The following is a 24933-nucleotide window of genomic DNA, read 5'->3' as shown; positions in this document are numbered from 1 at the left end:
TCTGGAAGTTTGTAAGTTCAAGATCAGGGTGCCAGTGGCTGGGTCCTGGAGAAACCCCTCCTCCAGGTTGCAGATTGCTGGTCTTGCTGTCTTCATGTGGTAGAAGGGACAAGCTGGCTCCCTGGGGCCTCTTTAAAAAGGGCACTAATCCCAGTCTTTAGTGCTCCACCCTCATGACTGTATCCCCTGCCGAAGGCCCCACCTCCTAACACCATCACCTAGGGCCTCAGATCTGCAACATATGTACTTGGGGGGACACAAACGTTCAGACCACAGCACTGCAGATGGTCTTGCCCATCATTACACTGTAGAGTTTCATCTCTGGCTTGTGGATAAGTGGCCTGATTACCATCTGAGGAGCTTGAAAACACAGCACGCAAACAAAAAGCAGTAAAGCCATCATTTCTGGGGACCCATCTGTTACTCATCTGATGTAGCCCAACTAGTGACATGTGTGAAGCCCAGCAATGACAGCTGATGATCAACTCCATCCCCCAAATATTTTTCACATGTTCTTTCACCAAGCCAGTTTTTCCCAAAACAATTGTTTGATTAATTTTTAATCTTGATGTATAAGCATTCCATGTTTATTTTTGCTGGTATTTTTCTTCTTAGTTCCAGCCCAGTATTCCAAAAGATCATTATTTAGCACCGTCATTGAGTCTGTCATTATTTAAGATAATCTGTATTATCTTAAATTGTGATACGAGTCATAAAAACAGCTAATCACTAATGAGTGCTTACTATGGACCAAGCACTGTGTTGAATATTCTACCTCATTTAATGCTCAGAATGGGCCTACAGATGGGTGTTATTATACCATCCCTGCCAAAGGTCATGTAAATAACAAGTGTCAGAAAGAAGACTCAATCCCAAGTGTGTCTAATGACAAATCCCATGCTCTTAGTCACTACAGTGTGTCATTTCTGAGTGTCTTTCCCAGTTTTATCCAAGGCACCAGAGAGCCCAGACTAAGGCTAGAACTCTAGGGTATTCCCCTAGAGGCTTCCTTCGCAATAGACGTAAAACCACTGATTCATGCTCATTGGATATTACGGTTCATCTAATAGTCAGTTCACTTGGCGAGACTATTATCACCCGACTTTCACAATTTTATTCACAGGAAAAGCATGGAAAGCCATTAAATGCCTTGAAAAACTGAAAAATATTATGTCTATGGCATTCCCTTTATCTGTTAACATCGCATTTCTTGCCAATGTCATCATTTTCCTTTTCACCTACATGATTGTCCTTGTCCCTAAATTATCTGTCACACTATTGCTACAGCAATCTAAACTCAAACCCCATCATAACTCCCCTATTTCAAATACTCCAGAGGCTTCCCATCTTCTACAGATGGTGTTCTTAACCTCAGGTTTAGGACCTCAAATTTTCCTAAGTATTTACACAAAACTTCTCATAACCTTATTTCTAACCAACCTCGTCTCCTTCCATGTCTCACCTTTCAATACCCACCACATTTGTACACACTCACATGCAAATAGTGCCATACTTCCTGTGGTTCCTCAAAATGCTATATGTTTGCTCAGTTCCACACATATGTACATGCTGGGCTTTCTTCCTTCTCCCCCTTGTGAGATCCTATTCATTCTCAGACCTCAGTTCCAACATCACTTCTCTGACCTCTCCACTTCCTTCATACGTTACATAGATGATATATGTAAAACACATACTAAGTATGCAATGAATAACAGTGATGGAGGTGATGCTGGTGAATATTGACTATAATATTAGCACACTGAACTGTAACTCCTTGAGGACAGGGATTATGTTCAACTTCAAACTTTTTGATTATGTTTAACCTAACTTGGAAACTACCACAGTGCCTTATACATAGTAGATAGTAAGCACATGTTTGTTAATAATCAATTACCAAGTTCAAAATATTGAAAGCCAAGGGAAGACAGTAAAAGAAGGAACTACCAGGAATGAGAATTACCAAAGAAAACTTTATTGAAGAGGGAGATACACAAAGGGTAGATTTTTTTAATGGTCAGAGAAGAGTACAGAAGTTACCAAAGGTAAAAGAAAAAAAAAGCATAACACGTAGTCTGCTCCAGGGTGGGGAAGAGTAAATGTGATTTGTTTGATAGGAAGGGGAAGCAGTGAGCGACGACATAATTAAATATTTTGTCATTACTAAAACTTTACTGTCTAGTACCATGCCTAGAAATGAATGGCAAAGACAACAATCCTAAATTTTGCTCCTTTCAGGAACCTCAAGTTATATCAAAACGATAAAAGAAAATGTTTCATTTAGACAAACTGTATGGCATCATGGGGGAAACAAGAGCTTTTCAGGGCAGAAACTCTAGCTTTGAATTTTAGCTTTGCCACTTACCCCTTATCTCTTTGAACTTTAGTTTTCTCTTCTGTAGAATAGAAATCGTTATGGTTATCCTAAAGGGCTGATGTGGGGTTTGAGTGAGATAATTCTTGGAAGGCATCTAGCACAGAGCCTGGCATGTAGCAGGTGTTCAATAAACCTGAGTGCTGCTGTCACTGTTTAGAGTATGAACTGATGTACTTGTGTCTTTGCCAAGTCATGGTGTACGTTATGTTGTGTATGTTTTTGGACATGTAAACTTGAGCCTACTTGATCTGAAGAGAATTGGGCTTTTTGAAACAGAAATAACCCAGAAAAGGACAATGTGTAACATGGTACCCCATGGCCATTTGTCTCTTTAAAACAAAGAAAGTTTTGAGTGTAGGGTGAATGCTCAAATAGGAAACGAATAATTTTCCTTATTAACTACCTGCTGTACAAACTGTCATTCAAATACTGCCTTATGCTTTATGTAAAACATTGAAAACCCCCGATGACTTTATTCTTCTGCTTGGATTTTTTTCTGTAGAAAAATATGCAATTGATTTAATTTCAAGTGTGTGTGTTCGTAAACCAGCCAAATATTTCCTTTTAAATACTTGAGCTCTATGTTGAATATATACATATGGTTCTTAGTGCATTACTTTTTCTGTAATAGATTTCATCCTTTAATCCCTTTTTACTGGGCTTTTAGTTCCACAGATACTAATATGTCTCTTACATCCATAATAAGTGAAAATTTTTCATTTTGTGCAGGTTCTTCCAGGGGACCCAGCCCCCTAACCATGGGAGCCCAAGACACCCTCCCTGTTGCGGCAGCATTTACAGAAACGGTCAATGCCTACTTTAAAGGAGCAGATCCAAGCAAGTAAGCCTGGGGCTTGGTCCACTGTATTCTCCAAACTCTATCCTATTCAGTGGGGGAACACCCTAGACATAACTATTTCATGCCTTGTCCTAAAACCAACCAAACAAACAAAACTCAGTTAACATTAATAGGTGGCATACATAGAATGGAGGAGAAAATTTAAATTAGAAATACTAGTTTACTGCTTTTTTAAAAGTGTGCCCAAAGGACCAATAATCTAACATCTTACTCCCCAGAAATCTCTGGTTCTGTTGTGGTTGCGAGTTTACAGAAAATCCTAGCGAACCCCATCAACAATGAAAAAATTTATTATCTCACAAAAGTAAATGTCTAGCTCATGTCTTTATTGTCTTAGTCTTTGCTGGATGGGGATCACTCCCATATGAACTGAGAAATGGTGCATGGGAATGAGAACCTGGAAAAAGACACATTGCATAACACAGAGATTAGTGAGAAGACAAGCTATATGTTACCCTTACTAAGGAAAAACTGACCAAAAAAATTACAATCACAGAAAAGTAAAAACTCTAGATAAAAATGCACCACTCCCTATTTACATGAGTCAGATTGCACTTATTTCAGTACATACTGAGAGTGAACTTGACCTGAATGCATATGTAATATGACTAAATATTTTGACGTTCTATAAGGATTTCTCTGGATAGAGTTCAGGAAGTTTATGGATTCCCTGAAATTATACTGAATAGCTTATGTGTGTGTGCGTATGTACAGAGAGAGGGTCTATAGTATCCATCAATTTCACAAAGAGGTTTATGATCAAAAAAAAAAAATTAAGACTGACTATTAGTCTACATTGAAAACAAAACACCAAATTCAAACTGGCTTTCAAGTGTGTCATTAATACAATTCCAGACCTGAAGTGATGGATAAACAGAAGACAAACCTAAGTGAGGAAAGAATTGCTTTTTATTTTTTACTTACGAGGATGAGGGCTTAGAAGACCTTAGTATCCATGGAAATAAGAATTAGAAAAAGAAAATGTTCACATAGAACACTAGACTATTTTATGAAAAAACTTTGATAATTAAGTATAATTAGAACTTGGATTCCACATATATTTAAGTGAGAATTTATGTGACTAATTGTGAATCTTCTTTACACTTCAGCAACACTAGTTTCTGTAAGCCTAAATCTAGCAATATTATGCTGGGAAATATGCTTAGTAACTCCACCTTTGAGCGCCCTATTGAGACAGTGGGATCTATCAACCTCCCTAAATGTCATGTCCTTTTTTACAGCATTTAGATTTTATTCTAAGCCCAGACTATTGTAGACAAGCCAACACTATGGACTCTGGTGTTCTAGTCCACTTGAGATGCTATAACAGAATGCTGTAGCCTGAGTCGCTTCTAAGCCACAGAAATTTATTTCTCGTAGTTCTTGAGGCTGGAAGTCCAAGATCAAGGCTCTGGCAGATTCAGTATCTGACCAGAGGCAGGCTCCTGGTTCACAGTAACCTTAAATGGGAGGGGGTGTGTGGGCAGGAGGGGGAGGGTAATAGGGAGGTCTTCAGGGTCGCTTTTATAAAGGCACTGATCTCATTTATTACCCTCACGACCAAATCACCTCCCAACAGCCCACCTCCAAACACCATCATAGAGGAAACTAGATTGCAGCATATACATTTTGAAAGGATGCAGACATTCGGTCTGTAGCACTCTGGTTTCTCCCATGTCTTTTCTCTCTCATCTTCAAAGCAGGAAGGTCATTTGCCACGTCCACATACCGACAGGAATTAAAAGTTGCCTCGCACAGAGTGTGCATTTGAACTGTTAGAGCAAGTAAGTGCCATGTGCATAAGCTGCATATATACTTCACATACATACACACGTTTGTTCTGTAGGCTCTTCTTCGAACAAAGAATTTGCATAACTTTCTATAATAGCAGTTCTAGGATTGCTTATTATTGACTGACCTACCTATACCTTAGAAAGCTCAGGCTGACTGGAATTGAGAAAGGCAGGTAGAAACACACCTTTAAAGAGTAGTCAGGGGACACCAGGGTGGCTCAGTTGGTTAAGCATCCGACTCTTGATTTCAGCTCAGGTCATCTCAGGGTCATGAGATTGAACCCCCTGTTGGGCTCTGCACTGAGGATGGAGGCTGCTTAAGATTCTCTCTCTCCCTCTCTCTCTGCCCCTCTCCCACAAACTCTCTCTCTCAAAAAAAAGAATAAGAATACTCAGGAGTGTGGAAAGTTGTCTATACCAGCATGCAAAACACTGGGAATCACACAAGAATGAGTTCTTTTTTGTCTGCTTACTAACTGGCTTTCATTCATTCATTTATTCAGAGAGACCTAATTGGTAGTAGGTCTGGTTTGGTCGACCCCTAAAATCTATTCTCAGTGTATCACTCTTCTGCTCAATATCGTCCTCTCTTGTTCAGAGTAAAACCCTAATGCTTTACCGTGGTCTATGAGGCTCTCCATTATCTGTCCTTAAGACACTTCTCCCCTTTCAGCTCCCACCTCTCTGATCTGGTCTCCATCACCAGTGTCCTTACTGACTCCACTCTCGTCACACTGGCTTCATGGCTGTTCCTGTGCCATTAGGCCAACCTTATCTGCATCTCAGGGTCTTAGCATTTGTTGCCCTTTCAGCCTGGGTGAAATCTGCTCCAGCTGACTTACTTGCCCCCTCACCTCTTTCTGGATTCTTCAGGAGATATATCAGAGACCTTCCCTGTCCAAGCTGTGCAAATAGCAACACTGCTCCCCACCCACTGTCAGCACTTTCTCCTTGCCCCATCGCCCTCCTCTCTAATTAACACGTTGCATGTTTTCAGTGTCCACTGTCTGTCTCTTCCCCCACTAGAATGTAAACTCCATGAGAACTGGGACTTTGAGCATTTTCTTCATTCCTACATCCTCAGCATCTAAAGCAGGACCTGGCAAAATTGCTGAAAGAGTTGAGTTGAATTACTCTTCTAACATTTACAGAATGACGGCTATGTGCCTGCCATTGTGCTAGATGGGGTTATATCGGTGAAAATAGGACCTGTGCATAAATATAATACCAAGTCCACTGTAGGAGAGGCATAGTTATGATGCAAGGGGAGTTAAGAAGTTGTTTTTTTTTTTTTTTTAAGATTTTATTTATTTGACAGACAGAGAGACAGCCAGTGAGAGAGGGAACACAAGCAGGGGGAGTGGGAGAGGAAGAAGCAGGCTCCCAGCGGAGCAGGGAGCCCGATGCGGGGCTCGATCCCAGGACCGTGGGATCAGGCCCTGAGCCCAAGGCAGACGCTTAATGACTGAGCCAACCAGGCGCCCCTGAGTTAAGAAGTTTTTAATAATAATCTTCTTTAAATCCCAAGGAGTGGTATAGCAGCCTACCAGTAACTTTGTGGGTTTCTGCCTATACCAGCTGGGTTCTTCATCCTGTTTGAGTCTCCCCAGCACACTATAGCAGGTGTGTGGGCTGGTGTGCACCTGTGAGCCTGGTATCCGTGACCTTGGCATTCCAGTGACGTGGCGCTTGAACCAAACTAATATTGGTGTTTTCTTATGCCCTTCCAAATGAACTGAGTCTTTGACTTGAGGTGACTGCATAGACTGTGTCTGTTTTCAATTATATTGCCCTAAGTAGTTGCAGTATATATTGCATATTGGTAGATGGGAGATTCAGTAAATTTCATTGAAATTATGAGATCTGAAATTTATGAACAGATCGTGAGGTGACGGTCTTCTAAATTTAATTTCAGCTCCAGGCAGTGAATCATTTTAATTGCTGTTCCTTTGTTGTTCACTTTCAAGGAAACATCTCAAGTTCAAAAATTCTATCATAGTGTGAGCGGGGGAGGGGGAGGATAAAGTCAAACACAGCAGCACATAGAGAAATGATACAGAAAACCATAAGGATTTGCTTTTGCCCATGGTTCCTTCTCATCCTTCACTCAAAGCCTTCCCCATTTGCTTTCAGACCATACATTGGAAACAGAAATCTACTACTTTAATTATTACAAACTATGATATATAATCCATTCAAGTATAGTTACACTCTTTCTCTGAGTATTGACAACACCCGTAGTAGGCATTTCGACACCCGAGTCTTTCTCGGTTGCTCATTGGCAGAGAACTCCTTGACTTTTGCTGTTGACTGGCGAATACATCTCCTGTTATTTGCTCCTATTTGAACAGCCCTGGTGCTGGGGATTAATTCTTTATTCCCCCGGAAAAATTATGTCTCTCAGCTATATTCTATCTTTCCCTTATCGTCACATTTCAATTATTTATTCAAGTGTCTGTGTCCACAATTAAACTGGAAGTTTGGGCAAAGACCACAATTGTCCTGTTTCTCCTTGCCCAGTCCAGGGCATTACATAATACCTGGTACACTGTATAGTCACCCTATATAGAGTTGTTCAATGTGCCAATTTCTTTTAACATTTTATTGAGTTCCTACTCTGCGCTAGGTTCTGTGTCATGCACATTTGCCTTTCTAGGACCCAAGACGCAGCACCTGCCTTCACAATAGTGGGTGAGATGTGTAAGAAGCAATGAAACGGGGCGTCTCGGTGCCCCAAATAGTTAAGCTGCTGCCTTCGGCTCAGGTCATGATCCCAGGGAGCCTGCTTCTCCCTCTCTTTCTGCCTGCCAATTCCCCTACTAGTGCTCTCTCTCTCACTCACTCTCTCTCTCTGTCAAATAAATAAAATCTTAAAAAAAAGAATAAAGAAGTGATGAAACCGTTTTTAAAAAAAAGTCTGTACCTCTGTCCAAGGAACCTAGAGAAAGGAAAAAGGAAGGAAAGCTGAATAAGGAGAATATTAAGGAAGGTTTCAGAAAGCCCTGCCTTTCTTGAACTGAGTCTTGAAACCTGGCAAGGAGTTTGCCTAGGCCCCGAGCCCATGAAAGGGGATTTAGTAAAGGGAGGGAGGCTGGCTCTGCACAAAGGGCTGTACCCTCGGAAAGAAGACCGTGGGCTTAGCGATCCCAGCAGTGCATAGAGGTCACATTTATGTCAGGGATGCACTTCTGCTGACCTCACGTATATCGAATTCACACCTTTCCTGACCAAAATTGACCAGCATTTGTGCTGATTGGCTGAAGTGGTGCTGCCTGCGGCCATGGGGAGAACCCAGTTTATAAGTCAGTTAGCCAAGGGACTTTGAAATTTTGCCATTCTTTTTTTTATAATATTTTTTAAATTATATTATGTTAGCCACCATACAGTACATCCCTAGTTTTTGATGTAAAGTTCCATGATTCATTACTTGCATATAAGGGGGGGGGGGCTAAACAGAAGGGGGAATGAACCATGAGAGACTATAGACTCTGGGAAATTTTGCCATTCTTGACAAGTGTTTCATTTGTTGGGATTCACATGATTTCAAATTTTATTCGTACCATGAGTTTGCTAAGATCTCCACATTGCTGTTTTTTAGATTTCTGTAACTCAAACTCACATGAAAGGTAGCCACGTTGCATACTGCTAGGAACAATCATTAAACACGTATTTTCCTTTAGTGAGTATGGGTTGAAAATATTCATGTTTGTATAGAAAATTTCAGCTCTGGGAATAGATACTGGGTGATTTACTAAATCAGTAACGTTCTGCCTGTGACCGCTGAGACGCAGTCCAGAAATGTAAGCTAAATGAAGAAGCTGAGTGCTTCTTAGAGTGGTTGATATTGAGGACTTCTTTCAGCAGCTGCCCAACGCTACCAGCCCTTTGAAGAAAGGGGCTGTTATGCTCATTTTTAAAGGGCCTCCCCACTCAAAACAAACAAGCAAAAATTACACAATTAGGAGTCAATAAACATTTACTGACTTAATAAATGCCACTCCCTCCCCCACTGACTAGTTTTCAAAAAAGAAACCTCGTCCCCCACCAAGACACCACTTAGATCTCCTTTTGAGCAACCTGGAAAAGCAACTGAGCGGATTCTTCACCCGTTAAAAACGCTGGAGCCGCCGCTGCCCACAGCAACATACTGAGATTAGACACTGAAGTCGGGTGTAGCAAGCGCTCTAATTACTGTCGTCTTCTAGAGTTGGGAAATCACTCTGCACGTCCACATGCTGAAAAACATCGAGAGTAGACTTAAGGGGGAGTCCGGGCTCAGCTCCAGTGAATAAAGCAAGGCTTCTGTTTCTAAAAGAGAAGGAAGACAGCAGAGTTGGCTCCCCAGCTGGGAGATCAGCAGTGTTCTCCGGAAGAGAGGGAAGCGCGAACTTCCGGAAACCAGAATTTCGTCCAGAGCAGTGCAGAGTTACGGATGATAATATCCGAAAGAAGGGTGTGCGGACGAGGGAAAGGGGGACATAGCAACTTCGGGAAGCTCACCTGCACCCCACCTCTACCTCAAACCCAGCCTGGCACACACAAGGCTGTAGCAATTCTTCACATAAGCCGTTTTAAACGTGTTCCAAGGGCCATCTCCCTTGAGCCCCATGTGTCTCATTAATCACAGTTAAACAGCCAGACGAGGTGACCGTACGGCAAATAGAGTTCCCTGTACTCAGATGTGAGCAGAGTTTCCATCTATGAACCCCAATTTCCCTAGAACGTACACTCCTGAACTTAAAGTTGTAGGAGTTTTGTTTCTGGCTGTTGTACACACAACAGGAGGCTGGAGTTGGAGAACCCGCTCGCACTGCAGGCTCCGGGCACTGGGGCAGCCCAGACACCTGTGCTCCAGGAGGCTGTGCCATGGGGCACTATCCAAGCCATGCGGGCTGCTGTCCACACTCTAGGGATGCCGCTTGCACCACGGAGGTCACAAGAGCCTGCAAGAGCCTGACGCTAGATACACCCAAAGAACAGCAGGAGCCTGCCTGGCAAACACCCTGGAAGCAGGAACAATCTCTTCTCCTGCAATGTCTTTTCAGCGCCCTCTACTGACAAAATCTAACACAGTGCCTGTTGGCAAAGAAAAAGTATCCATAAAGGGCCCAATAATAATTTGCTTAGTGCAGGCAATAAAGGGTGAATTGGAACTACATTGCTTTTATGTAGAAACTGACACAATGATTATAAATTTGATATGTAAACTCAAAGGACCTACAATAGCCAAAACAATTTTGAAAAAGAACAAAGTTGGTGGATTAATACTACTTGATTTCTGTGTGATCCAGGGATTCCACTCCTATATAATTTACCAAAAGAAGTGAGAGCAGATGTCCATACAAAGACTTGTAGAAACATATTCATCACAGCTTTATTTGTAATACTCAAAAACTGGAAAAAATCCAAATGTTCTTCAACCAATGAATGGATCAAAAAGAAAAAAAGACAGTGGCATGACCACATGCTACACAACAATAAAGTCATGAACTCTTGGTACTCACCCTACACAGATGAGCTCAGAATAATTACGGAGTAGAAGAAGCCAGATCAAAAGAATCACATACTTTATGATTCTGTTTACATGAAATTCTAGAACGTGCAAATTAATATGTAGTGTCAGAAGGCATATTAGCAATCGCTTAGGGGTAGGGAGTGGAAGGGTGGAGAACAGCAGCAGAGAGAGATCACAGAAATGCTTGCGGCAACTTTTAGGGATGCTGAGTATGTTCAGTAACTTGATTGCATGATGACTTCACAGGTGTGTAAGATACCGAAAATTATGGAATTTTACACTATAAATGAGTGCCATTTGTTGTATGTCAATTATGCCTCAATAAAGCCCTTTTCTTTAAAAAAAAAAAAAAGGATTCTTCTTCCTTCCAAATTATCATCCTATCCTGCTAACTTATATGACCGATTTTGACAGTTTCAACCAAACAGACAAGGAATAAAGATATAGCTCAATGGAAGCAAGAAGCTTACCTCTCGAGTACAGAAGGGAACACGCTCAAGGCATCGATCATGTTACTGAGCACTAAAATAAGTCCCAGTGAGTGGTGTGATGACACTGTGTGATTGATTTAATATCTTCACATACGCTGCCAAAGATTCAGAAATCAGAGACAGACAACCAGCAGCATAGATGATTCGATTTGTGAGGTGAACATATAGACTTACCTACAGAAACACAGAAGCCGTATTTTTCTTCTGAGAGTTCAAAAACACATTCAACAAATGGGCACTTTTTTGGTTAAGTGTTAACACAAACCTTGCATCCTCGGGTCTTAGAAATGATTTAGTAGTTGACAGTGGAATCGTAAGAGCTTAACTTTGGTCTCTTCTGTTGTGTAATATTGTTACATAAATCATTTCTTTTTCACAACTGTTTTGATTCACAGTGTATTGACTGGAGTTTCCTCTCTCTTTCCTCTCGTGTGTTTTGATATGCCAGATGTATCGTGAAGATTACTGGAGAAATGGTGCTGTCCTTTCCTGCCGGCATCACCAGACACTTTGCCAACAACCCATCGCCAGCTGCTCTGACTTTTCGGGTGATAAATTTCAGCAGGTTAGAACACGTCCTGCCAAATCCCCAACTTCTCTGCTGGTAAATATATTTTGCACAAATTTTTTAGAGATGTGTGTAGCTTAGCGCTGGGTACTTACATGAGGGAGATACCTTAACAGGAATGTTTCACGGTAGAGAAATTACCTCTACTCAGATATGTTTGAAGATTCCACCCAGACCATGGTTGCCACCTGTCAAAGTCTTTAGCAGGCGCTCGTGTGTGTGTGCTTATATGTATTCTCCTGGCCGACTATCTCAAGTGGCTAAAGAGACGTTTAGAGTAATCAAATCTGTATTAGTGACTGTTTGTTCGTGGTCTGTTTTACTGACCATCAGTAAACAGTGGATAAGGATGGTGGGAAATCAGCCCAATAAAAGGAATAAAATCCATTTGTTGTATTAGCATCTTTTATGATATTTGAACTCTGAGCTATTCTTCACATGAGCTTGAAAGTCTTTTTTGTGAAATATATAATTTCCTGGTAATGGTAAATTTTTTTATGGAACTTTACATGTATTCAAAGAAGCTTATGCGAATTTGTATAAATATACTTTTTCACATTTTCTAACTATTAAATCTGAACATGATGTCTTTATCATACTTACATACGTGCAGATTCACCCAAACATACACATGTATGAAGTGATTAAAAACGATCAGCTATACAAGTTAATTATTGCCAACGAACGAGACAGAAGCTGTCATACCTGACAGCTTCCTCTCCATCATTAAGTCCTGATATTTTACTTAAAAGTCTTTCTCTAAAGTGGCCATGTTTTTCTCTTTACTGTGACCTCCCCTGTCCAAGTGACCACTGTCATTTTCCCGGACCACTGAAATTGCTTTCGTCCTTCCTCTCCTGCGCCCACTCTTGCCCCATGCCTACATATTTACACAACAGCTGAATGACTTTTCCTGAGGTGAATCAGGTCATCGCCATGCATAATCCCCAGGTGGCTTCACATTGCGTCTGTACCAGAATGCGAACTTGTTACCATTGCCTTTGAAGCCCTGAGTCATCTACCCTCGCCTGCTTCTCTGTTATCAGCTCCCGCCATCCTGCCTCAGAACCTTGTAGCTCCAGCCAGACCTGCCAGTCTTAGAACAGGCGGAGTCCTTTCCCACGTCAGGAATTTGTGTGCTTGCTTCCTCTGCCTCCAGTACTATTCCTGCCCCTCTGCACCTGACCATGACTCAGCCTTCAGACCTCAGCTCTGCTTGGCCTCCCCTGACCATTCCACTCCCCTCTTCACCCCCAACCCCCATCCCCAAACTAAATATGTCCTCTTGTTGTTCTCTCTCAAGATACCCTATTCTTCCCCTTTTGTCCCGTACTAGAATTAAGACATATATACATTCATCCGTCTCCCCCACTAGTCTGTAAAATCCATGAGGGAATGGACACATCTCTTAGTTGACCATCACATCCTCGATATCTTCCACTGTGCCTGGCATCCAGTAAAGACTTAACTAACATTTGTTGAGTGAAGGAACAACTCAATGATTTAAAGAATTTAGTCAAGCTGGATATTTATGTAGAAATAACTAAAGGCAGGGGGTGGGGGGCTGGGTGGCTCAGTGGTTAAGCCACTGACTCTTGATTTCTAGTCAGGTCATGATGTCAGGGTTGTGAGATGGGGCAGGCTCCCTGTGTGGAGCTTAAGATTCTCTCTCTCCCTCTGCCTCTTCCCCCACCCCCCGAGCTGCACCCCGCCCCCGAGCGTGCACATGCATGCATGCATACTCTCTCTTTCTCTCTCTCTCTCAAAAAAAAAGAAAGAAAGAAAAGAAAAAAGAAATGACTAAAGGTTTTTGGCATTTAGAACTGAAGGACCAACATAGTCACTTTCTTCACTGAGTGAGACTTCTTCATTCCAGTGGTGACAAAACCGTCACAGGTCTTTCAGGTGATTACCAAGATCACCGCCCCCTCTTTGGTCATTGCCATCGTTTAACTAGAAAACTTGATTCCAGGTTTAAAAGTATGGAAAGAAATGGTTACCCATTAAATGAAAAATAAACGTAAAACAATCAAGATTAGAAATCAGCAGCTTCTTATTTCACTTTTCCCTCCCTGCTTTTGATGTGCACATTGAGCCAGTTAATTTTTTTCAATTTATTTAAATTCCAGTGAGTTACCATGGAGTGTAATATTAACTTCAGGTGTAGAATTCGGTGATTCATCACTTAACATACAACACCCAGTTGAGCCAGTTTTATTTTTCAAGGTTCCTCCGTCTGAAATTAGGGATTCTGTGCCACCATCTCACTGGTTTGTTTGTTAGTAAGACTAATGTCACGGTTGCTGTTGCATTTTTAGGTAGTTATGTGGCCAAGATTTTAGGCATATTTGCGAGAGTTTTATATTTATATTAATATATTAGTCCTATGTATTGAATTAAGTCACACTCTGAGTATGTTTTTGTCTGACAAAATATTATATAGACTCTTACATTATTGTAAGACAAAAAAACAAAGACTCCTCATTAATTTGGACCTTATGAACCCTAAATATTTGATTATTGTGTCAGGGCTGTGACTGGTAACCATAGTCATAGAGCCTATGTGGGTTTGTTAAGCAGGACGGTTCCACCATCCCTGCTACTCTCCCTAGTTTTTAAAAGGCAACATTATCAAGTATGATTCTCCATTGCAGCACAGCTTTTAACCTCTGTCGCCTTTGGCCCAGCCAATTCTCTCATTTTTGTGTTCGGAAAGACTTCTCTTAGGTTAACAGCTTGCTCCTAAAGACATTTGGGTTTGCAGTCCCTTGTGAGGGACCAAATTGAAGTTTACTTCTTACTTTTCCCTAACAAAAAGGGTTTGCTTGGTAAAGAACGCAGGAACAATTGCTAAACCAATCATGAGACTAAAGAATTTTCAAGACTTCTTGAGCATTCAAGAATTGTATCTCCATCTGATTGGGATCTCTGTTTGATACTGGCAAAGCTTTCTTGAATATTTATTAAAGCAAGTTCTCTGAGGAATTACTGTAGGTATATGACTAAGTTTAATTTGTTATTAAGCTTAGAAAATACATTTCCTTAAAAAATAGTGTCATTGATATTTTCCCAGCTATTCAGACCTACTTAGTACAAATTAATGACTGGTTGCTGGATATTAATTCTACACCTCTTTTTGGTACAGTGGGAAATATGACCTGTAGTCTGCTGACGTGGGCTGGAATCCTGACTCTGTTACTTATTTGCTGTTCACCTTAAGCAAATTACTTAATTTCACTGACTTTCTATTACTCTTATCTCCTGCCTCTGGGTAACCTGGATGCATTTAGGTAATAAAAGTTTAGATAGCCCTCATCAGCATCCTTAGCTCAGCTTGACCAGGAGCAAAATCTCAGGAGCCAGGAGTCTTTTCCATCTACTTCCTACACGCCCAGAGTTAGAGAGCTTTGCTTTGTCCTCAACAACCTATACCAGCGCACAGCAGAACCACATGGGTCACGCTGAGACCGGGGCCACAAAACCAGTCCCTCCTAACAGATCAGTAGCAGTTTTAAAGAAAGCCCTGATGTTTTTTGACTCACTTTCTTGATTTGTTTGACTTTGGAGGTTGAATCATAGCAACTTACTTTTGACCTGTCTTCATCATTTTATTTACTTATGTGGGGGAGGAGATGGATAGGGGAAGAGGGAGAGAGAGAATCCTTTAAAAAAAAAAAGATTTATTTATATTAAAGAGAGAGCATGAGCAGGGGAGGGGCAGAGGGAGAGAATCTCAAGCACACTCCTCACTGAGCCTGGAGCAGACAGGGCTGGCTCTCATGACCCTGGGATCATGACCCGAGCCAAAATCAAGAGTTGGAGGCTTAACCAACTGAGCCACCCAGGTGCCCTGAGACAGAGAATCGTAAGCATGCTCCACACTCAGCATGGAGCTCAGTGTGGGACTCAGTCTCACAACCCTGAGATCATGACCGGAGCCAAAATCAGGAGTCGGTAGCTTAACCGACTGAGCCACTCAGGCACCCCTGCCATCATCACGTTATTATTATCACCCTTCTGTCTTCTTAACCTCTAATTTTCATTCAGTAAGTAAGTCATAGGTCAGGTTACTGAATTCGTTGGGCCCTCAGTTTCCTCATTATGTGGAAAGTGAGCGGAGGCTTCTCACACTCTTGCCTGATTCCTTTTGTCCTTGAGACTAGCGCTTTCAAGATACGTTGGGTGAATGACGTGTGGACAGACATCTGAGCAAAACTAAAAATTCATAGGAATACCAAACTCCTGAATTCATCAAGACTGCACTGCTCGATTATAACTACCATGATTATTATCATCCACATTCCAGGATCATCTTGTAAGCACGGTGACTGTTTTATGATTTAGATGCTCTTCGATGAAATACCTTGGTAGTTTTAGTATGGTCCTGTTCCCCTCCGTTGGAGATAAAGACTGTGCTTGCATTCGGCCAAATATTTAACTCAGTAATTTCTGAGAAACCACTGTTCAAGTCAATACAAAAAAAAAAAAAAGAAAAGAAAAAAAATCAATGTCCTCAGCTCCTTGATTGCATTAACTGACTAATTCAGAGGAAACTGGTGATGTAGAAAGGGCTATTAAGTTTGGGTTAATAAATAATTCACTCTTTAAAGCAACCAGTTATTATCAGGATTGGTTGATATTACTAGGTACTCACTGAGATTCATAGCAATACAATCATGCCTCCCTATGGGTATTAATCTATTAACATAATGCCATTCAGAACTGCAATTGTACTAAAACTACGCTACTTCTAATAATATGATCTCTACAGACTGTCGAAGGTGGATAGAGAAATCAGGTGACAATTTGCTAAGATGCTTCTTCGTTTGGGTGGATATTTTTCACAAGATGCTACTCAATAACTTTTTCTTCCCAACTGAATAGCGATAATACTCAAAATGATGCCAATACCAAGGAATTCTGGGTAAATATGCCAAATTTGATGACTCACCTAAAGAAAGTGTCGGAACAAAAACCCCAGGCTACATATTATAATGTGGACATGCTCAAATATCAGGTAAGCCTATTCATATAGTCGAGGTGTCTCTTTCACATTGTAAATGTATATTCTAACATTAAATAAAAGCAAATAAAATAGCATTTCTTTTAATATAACTTAAAGGCTATAATTTTTTTTAAAGATTTTTTATTTATTTATTTGACAGAGATAGAGACAGCCAGCGAGAGAGGGAACACAAGCAGGGGGAGTGGGAGAAGAAGAAGCAGGCTCATAGCGGAGGAGCCTGATGTGGGGCTCGATCCCATAACGCCGGGATCACGCCCTGAGCCGAAGGCAGACGCCTAACCGCTGTGCCACCCAGGCACCCCTAAAAGCTATAATTTTTAAGAAAAGAAACCTAAAAGCCTACTTGGACACAACAAAAATGAAGTTGCAGAAACTTTCAATAGTTGAGATTATAAATATTGGTCGAGTATTCACTGTGGTGGTAATATACCCTACAGTATATTTGGACATTATCAGTAATACTGGACAAACATGACACCACAGTAATTCATCACCCATAAAGTTAAAATATAATAAAAAGTACATTTTTATTTAACCTTTTTTCCCCAAAACATTTAAACACATTTAGTGACTGCTTTAAGCTTCTGAGAGAAATGGAAAGGAGCAAGAAAAGCAAACTCCAATAAAATGTTTCCCTGAATGAGAAATTAAATTTAGAGGCACATGCATGGTTCTTTATGCTCAAAGGGGTAAAAGTAAAACTGCTTGTTTTCTTTCATAAACGTTCATTACAAACACCACGTCTACATTGTCACTTCAGATTAAAAACATTTTTTAAACTCTTAAATGCTCTGGGATTTTTTTTTTTAGTCTCCACATTTGTCATTAAGTAAATCTAGGGAGTAGACAGAATTCACCTATTGCAAAATGAGGCTGGTGTAAAGTATTAAATTGTAGGCAAGAAACTGAATTCTGGAATTAAGTCAGCTTCCTACTGGCCACTGACTTTAGGCACTTAATCTTCCTGAACCTCTGTTTCCTCATCTGCAAATAAGGATAATAACGATTCCTTCCTAGATATTTTATAGGTTGCTGTGAGAAGCTAATAGCCTAATATATTTCAGAGTATTTATAAAATGTGAGTAGCCCTAGGCCTGCCGTTCTGTTTTGAAGTGAGCTCGGAGGAACCCCTTTGGCTGTTATTTAGTTGTGGTGGCGGTGTGGTCCAATGATGCAAGGAGTGGGGTGGGAGGCACAACAAGCATTTTGTGGGATTGCCCTCCAATCTCAGCATGGTTCGTTTCTGGCCACCAGGAGCATCCTCCAGGGCCTGGGACAATCACAAACACACCCGCACGGATCCCAAAAGCCCCGTCACTGGGTACAGGAGCCTCTGTGAAGTCAAGAATCACCACTGAGACAGAGCACAGAATCGGGCAGGGAGGGGTCAGTCTGCTCTGCTTTCGAGTCACCTTAAATAACGTATTTCCAAGCAAAGCTCATTTGCAGAGGATTGTGCTGCAAAAAAATATCGAAAGTTTTAAAACGTATAATGGTTATCTCCCTAAAATTGTCATCAAAAGCCATGTCTATCACTTTGTCAAAGAACTCATATCTGGGCTTGTTTCTGCAGCAACCGCTGCTGCCTTATGAGCTCGGCCTGCCCTCAGGCCCCTTCCCCGTGGTGTCCATATTGCAGGCATCGCTAGGCCTAGAGGCAGCTGTTTATAGTCTTTAAAATCAGCAAACTCGTACTCCGTGAATAAAACCACAAGGGTGTAGACATCACCCACGCGGCCCCTGCCGTGTACGTGTGCTGGTAACAGAAGAGTGTCCTGGAGCTATTCATCGTCACCGTGAACAGTCGAGAAATAATAACATGATGGCGTTTGCACTGTGGATCCAGAAATAAGTTGGTATTATTGTCTTTAGTAAGACAATACTGTTGGTTCTGCAAACATGGCTTTTCCTTGGTCAAACGCACAGTGGATTGCAACTAGAATTGACAGGAGACAGTAGAATGTACCCCTTCCAGTTAGAGGATATGGGTTCAAGTGCTCACTTTGGCAAATCCCAAAGGAGTAATGATAACCCGCTTCATCTAACTCACTGGTGCGTTGTGAAGCGATAGTATGATAAGAGTATTAATAGGTAATATGTATGAAAACGTTAATGGTTTACTAAGTGCTAGGCACTATGCTGACTTTCACATAAAATAGCTTCGATCTTCCAGACAAGCCTACGGGTAGATATTATTGTTACAATTCCCATTAGGCAGCTGAAGAAGTTACTGAGACTCAGAGAGGTTTGGTGACTGGCCCAAGATCACTGAGCTTGTAAGTGACCGTCAGAACTCACCTCCAAGACTGTCTTTCTCCTTGGTCTCGGCTCCTAACCCGTGTGCTACCACGTCCCTACCTGACACAAGTGATTTGTAAACTCGAAAGTGCCGTAGAGAGTTTAGCAAGTGATTGTGTTTTTAATCTGTAACAACTTCCGTGCAGCACGCACCTCTCTCTCCCAGGGCCCCCTTCACGGTGCTGCTTACCGAGGGGCCGTCTGTGAGCAGCACCAACCACGGGATGACGTTTGACGGCAAAGAATGTTCCTATGGGAGATAATCATAACTTCTGGCTTTGTTTCAGATTAACGGTCGAGCCTTAAGTATTCTCTTTCCTGTCATTTGGCAAGGTGTCTGCCCAGGGCATCCAGTCCACACCTCTGAACCTGGCAGTGAACTGGCGGTGTGAGCCGGCCAGCACTGACCTGCGCATAGATTACAAATACAACACGGACGCCATGACGACTGCCGTAGCCCTCAACAATGTGCAGTTCCTGGTCCCCATCGATGGAGGAGTAACCAAGCTGCAGGCCGTGCTCCCACCCGCAGTCTGGTAAGGAGCCACCAGTCCCCTTCCTCCTTCCCCCACAGCTCTTTCTGGGGAAAGGGCTCACAGACTTCTTAGCGTTTGTGTTTCCTACAGGAGGACATCACAGCAGGCCTGTGTGTCAGGGTTCAGGGCAGGAAACAGAAACCATTCTGTTATTTTAAGCAGAGAAGGATTTAACGCAGGGATTTAGATGCTCACAGAACAGTGGAAGTGCGAGAGGAATACGTTTTAGGCTGGATCTCCAAGAACGTTTCCCAGAACACCGCAGAACTGCTCCTTCTGTCACAACCAAGACGTAGAGAAATCAGAAAGCTGCCCATGGAGCCACTGAATTCAAGAACTCACCACTGCCACATTGATCCAAGGATAAGAAAGTTCCTATGGGCACTGCCTTAACTGCTTCTCAACACTCACAACAGGAGGCTGGACTGCACGCAGCACATTGGAAGATGATCCCCACGTCTCAGGCTGCTGGCCAGCAGGAAAGAAAGAACCGAAAACATGGCAGACGAATGACCTCTGCCTCCCTTCTATCCTCCAAATCTCAAGGAGTGCATGTAATCGGTGGACCCTAATCTGTCACTAGGACCCCAACTGCAGGGACGTCTGAGAAATGTAGGGTTTTGTTTTGTAGCCTCTGGACTGTAAGAAGGCACCACTAGAGAAGGTACGAGAACAGCCACTGAAGAGACACTGAGGACTGATGGTAGCTGTTATAAAGAACTTGTTCTCTTGTGAAAAGTATTCTAGTTTTCCCATGTGATTGTCAGAAGCAAAAACTAGTACATTAAAAAAAAGTCAGCCATATGACCGCTCCAACTTAAGTTACCTGAATTAATTGATTAAGACTTATCTTCTATGATAAGTAGATGTGTCAAAAAATGTAACTGCATTGTCCTCTATATGTTTTCCTACCTGACAGTGTTGTGGCTGGTTACAATAAGAAACAGAAAAAAGAGAGAATTTATGTGTGGATGGATGGATGGATGGGTGGATGGATGAATAGATGGATAATGCTTAAATTGTAGTTAACATTGTCAAGATCCATTTTTTTAAACTAACACTATCTAGAAAATATATGGCATCCATTAAACAAATCCTTTGCATATGCAAAAACCTTTTACCTATTTTATTTTTAGGAATGCTGAACAACAAAGAATATTGTGGAAGATTCCTGATATTTCTCAGAAGTCAGAAAATGGAGGTAATGTAATCACAAGCTTACTTTATTTAATATATAAAGCTGAAATAACTTTCAGGTATTAGAAAACTGTTAAAATACACAGCGTTAGAAGCAAGCAAAGTATTTCACTTTACTTTGGTATATACTTATTTCAAGTATATACCAAGCAAATAATTCCTCAGTGAATCCTCTGCTTCCCCTTTTCTGCCCAACCCCACATCAAACAGGCCATACTTCAAACAGAGAAGAGCTTTTAATGAGGCATGTTTTCATTTTGTGTCGGATCTCCACTCCCTGGTAGTTGAGGTATTTCTCACTTTCCTCTGACTGGGAAAATACGTTGCCTTCCAAGTAATATGCTCCCAAATTTTGAAATACCATTTGGTTGAATTACACTTTCAATCAGTGTGGAAAAAAAGTTCCTCAAGATATTTCATGCTAAATTTTATTCATCGCCGTTTTGTCACTGAAACATATACTATTTTCTAGTAAATTAGATTTTCTATGTTAACTTTTGAATACAATTTCCCAAAACTATTATCCAGCATGTGGTGATGACTGTTTTCTTGTAATGATACTCTTTTTATAGGGGTGGGTTCTTTACTGGCAAGATTTCAGTTATCTGAAGGCCCAAGCAAACCCTCCCCATTGGTCGTGCAGTTCACAAGTGAAGGAAGCACCCTTTCTGGTTGTGACATTGAACTTGTTGGAGCAGGGTATCGGTTTTCACTCATCAAGAAAAGGTTTGCTGCAGGTAGGTGGGCATCCACTGAGTTTTCATTTGCAAAAATAGTGTTGTCTTAGCTACTCTCTCAAGTAGGAACAGGGTCTGATTTGCTCATCTTTTTTCTTTTCCTCTTCCCCACTCCCAATCCCCATTTCCCATCCTAGTTAGAAAACAAACCAATTGTAGAATGAAGTAAAAATGGGATAATAAACTGGAAATCAGAATTAAGAAGGCCCTGGCTACTTATCCGGCTCTGTTTCTTATGTGGGAATGACCAGTCTTTCCAATTATATACATTATATACACTGAGGTCAATGGAGTAAATCCTACTGTTTTTATATTGACAAACAAAATACATGCTATGTGCGTCTGAATTTACCTCTTATCTGAAGACTTTTCTTCTCCAACAAGACTTCATAGATTTTAGATTTGTCAGGCATAGCTGAAATCTGAGAAGATCCATCCTTCACTTTAATATGAGCAACCTTAAAGAATCTAGGCCAGGTATCAGAAATGGTTGCCCAGGAGCTGAATATGGGAGGTTTTTGGCTCACATGATAATTTTGGCACACATGCCAGATGGCACTCCTCCTTGTTGGCGAAGGAGTCCCCGATACTAGGGTGTCAGTGACTTGTCAGGATAACTCCTGGTTCTAATGCCTGCTGTACTCATGTAATTATTAATTATAACCCTTCCACTCTCAAAAATGATCCGGGTTATATGATTACTCTTCTCATAACAAGTTGGATTCCCACATCCAGAAACAAATCTCCCAACCTATCCTAAAACCCAAACCTCTGCAAAGTGTTCGTACATGGAAATCTGAAAAGGCCACTAGCTGGTCTGGGAAGTTGAAAACTTAAGAAATTGTATATATTTTATACTAGCATTGCACCCCTCAAGATGCAGTATTCGGCTTCTAGGGGTGGGCAGGAAGAATAAAGATGTTGCCCATGTTGCCCGTATCATAATCACCTTATGGAACTAGCAGCTAACCTCTTGATATGTTGTTTTGTTTTGCAGGAAAATACTTGGCAGATAACTAATAAAATCTTATGCAAGGATTTGGAAGATTCATATAATGGAGAACTATTGTATGAGAAACAGGTTTTAATTTTGGTTTGAGGGAAACAAACCAAAATCTGCACTTGGGATATATCTGCTGGAAATGTCGATGACTTTCAGCAATGATTTCCCTCAGACAATACCATGATGACCAGTCTTACAGTATTTACTTCTAGGTGTAATATTGTTAATGGTTTTAAAATGTAATTATTGTATTTGTAAATTGTACTCATTCCAGTAAGGCAGTTAGACACTTGAGTTTTAGCATTTTACCATTCCTGAAATGGATGTAATTTAAACTGTGGTATGTAAATTTAATAGTAGTACTGTTGAATGGCACAATGCTTACAGAGGTAGATTGCATTTTGTCAATATATAAAATTTAAATATAATATGGATAGCTGTCATAAAGGGGGTGCCACATACGAAGAAAATTAAGTGGAACCAGAAAAAAAAACTTCCTTTTCTTCAATCCTTAGTATGTTTTACTCTAGTGCTAAATAAAAATTCTATCTTCAAATATTTAGTGGGTTAAATTCAGAAACTATTTCAGAAAAAAAAATGCTAAAGTTACAGCATATTCAAGAAGAGCATTAATTACCACTTTTTAAAAAGCTTTTTTTTCAAACTGCAAATTTCATAAAAATGCAAACTGTGTAAACAGGGCCTCTTATTTTTATAACTTGTGTAAAAAGGGAAAGCAATTCATATTTAAAGTTTAAGTATATGAAATTATAATCAAGAGTAAAGAAGATGTTGAAGTCTTAACTACTTCCCCCTCTCTCTACAGTTTAACAAATGTGGAGATTGCTGACTAATATCAGACTAAAGCCGAAATTGTGATTTTAAAATTTCAAGACTTTCCATAGTTAAACTGGTGAACAACTTTTGCACAATTACTCTAAACAGAGTCTCTCCCATCTTGTATGGAGAATAGTACCACGTATCTTTCTCTTTACCTGCAGAAATCAAAATATTAAGACTAAAACTTAGAAAAAAAAATTTAGTCACCCCGTTTAAGTCCAGAAAGAAAATTTTAATCATCATCATTTATATCATTTGAGAAGGGAAAAAAAAAACTTTATAAATGAAATTCTATCCACATTATTGTGCAATAAATTTTCTTTTGGATAAGATTCATCATATGTAACTATAAATCTTTGCCATTCTCGGGGAATCAGAAAGAGAGTTATCAAAAATTTATGTCACAATTTCATTGTCACGAGGTATGATTAAAACTGTAATTACTCAGTGTGGCCTCACGTTGTGAGGATTCCAAACGGAGAAGCCCTTCTTCAGGGGCGCGTCTCATTGTAAAACCTTCCTCCTCTACTATCTGAAAACATGAAACTTCCTCTAAGTCATAGACCTTATTTTAAACATGAACCAATTCTTATTCTAAGTTATACTATTAAATAACTGGAATTATTAAGCTGTTGTATTCATCATTAGTTGCTAAATTTTATTTTACGTTCACTTGTATTTGACAAACAATCATTAGACCCTTTCAATTTTAGAATCAAATTAAATTTTGTAAGTCTTACTTTTAAAATGAGATTGTGACTGGCAATTGTTTATAGTGGAACTTTTTAAATTAGCATTTGTACTTCTCAATCAGTGCTTGCTACCAAGAGAATGTTCAAAATGATCTGTTTTACCTCAGAAGAATTCCTACTGTTCAAACCCTCTCAGTTGGCTCCCCAGACAGTCTGGTGTGGAAGTTTTTTGGACAAGTGATTAATATACTCATTTTAAGTAAAGATATTCAATTTGATTTTGAAACCAAAATAGAAAATGCAAACTTTTTAAATCCCACAAAACATGGGGGAAACATCAAATACTGAAACCAATGGAGAGTAAGCAGCAGAAAATTGAGAATTATCCAGCTTACGAATATACAAATACATTTTTAAGTAATCAATTCATAAGGAAAACATATTGAATATTAAAACAAAGCATATTAAAAATGTGTACATATTACTGGTTCTTATGTCTCCCTCTTTATATTTTATTTTATTTTATATAGTGCTAGAGTGAATTAGTAATTAAACACAAGGGTTTTTTTCAAAGAATAATTTTGTTGATATTGTAAAAATAATTTAAAACGTAGATTACAATAATCTCTAACGTTATTCAAACGTTTCCAGGAACTAAATTTGAAACTATGAAGATCTCTTATGATCCCTTGATTGGTCTTTGTGCAACAGAATGGAGGTCATTGTCTTCATAATTATTAAACTTTCAATAACCAGAACCTCAATAGAGAAGATATCCCTTCTCCTTTCAGAAAAATAGGTCAAATAATTACACAATAAATTCATATCAGGGCTTTAGATTTTGGTATTTTTTTTTAATCTCGTAGTTTACAATCTCCTCTTATGCCTGTATCCATAGTACTGTACAATAAGAATCCATGTTAGGAAAAAAGATCCCAGACAATGCAAGAATCTCTACTATCAAACAACAGCAACAACATTAAGTCAGGTTCATTATCAATTCC

The 24933-nt window shown here is 40.3% G+C and overlaps 1 protein-coding gene across 1 annotated transcript in view; it reads left to right on the top strand.

Annotated features, from left to right (window-relative positions):
• Positions 1 to 23465, top strand: part of SGIP1 (SH3GL interacting endocytic adaptor 1) — a 195955-nt gene extending 172490 nt beyond the window's left edge. Inside the window, exons 17-23 of the mRNA XM_040627185.1 lie at positions 3104 to 3215; positions 11481 to 11636; positions 16485 to 16617; positions 19258 to 19460; positions 20597 to 20661; positions 21230 to 21394; positions 22392 to 23465. Coding sequence (XP_040483119.1) covers positions 3104 to 3215; positions 11481 to 11636; positions 16485 to 16617; positions 19258 to 19460; positions 20597 to 20661; positions 21230 to 21394; positions 22392 to 22414 — 857 coding nt within the window. The 3' untranslated portion in view covers positions 22415 to 23465. The remainder of the gene's footprint in view (positions 1 to 3103; positions 3216 to 11480; positions 11637 to 16484; positions 16618 to 19257; positions 19461 to 20596; positions 20662 to 21229; positions 21395 to 22391) is intronic.
• The last annotated feature ends 1468 nt before the right edge of the window (positions 23466 to 24933 follow it).

Source organism: Ursus maritimus, unplaced genomic scaffold, assembly GCF_017311325.1.
Source record: "Ursus maritimus isolate PB19 unplaced genomic scaffold, ASM1731132v1 scaffold_12, whole genome shotgun sequence".
NCBI classification, from domain to species: domain Eukaryota; kingdom Metazoa; phylum Chordata; class Mammalia; order Carnivora; family Ursidae; genus Ursus; species Ursus maritimus.
This window is presented reverse-complemented; position numbering and strand designations above follow the sequence as displayed.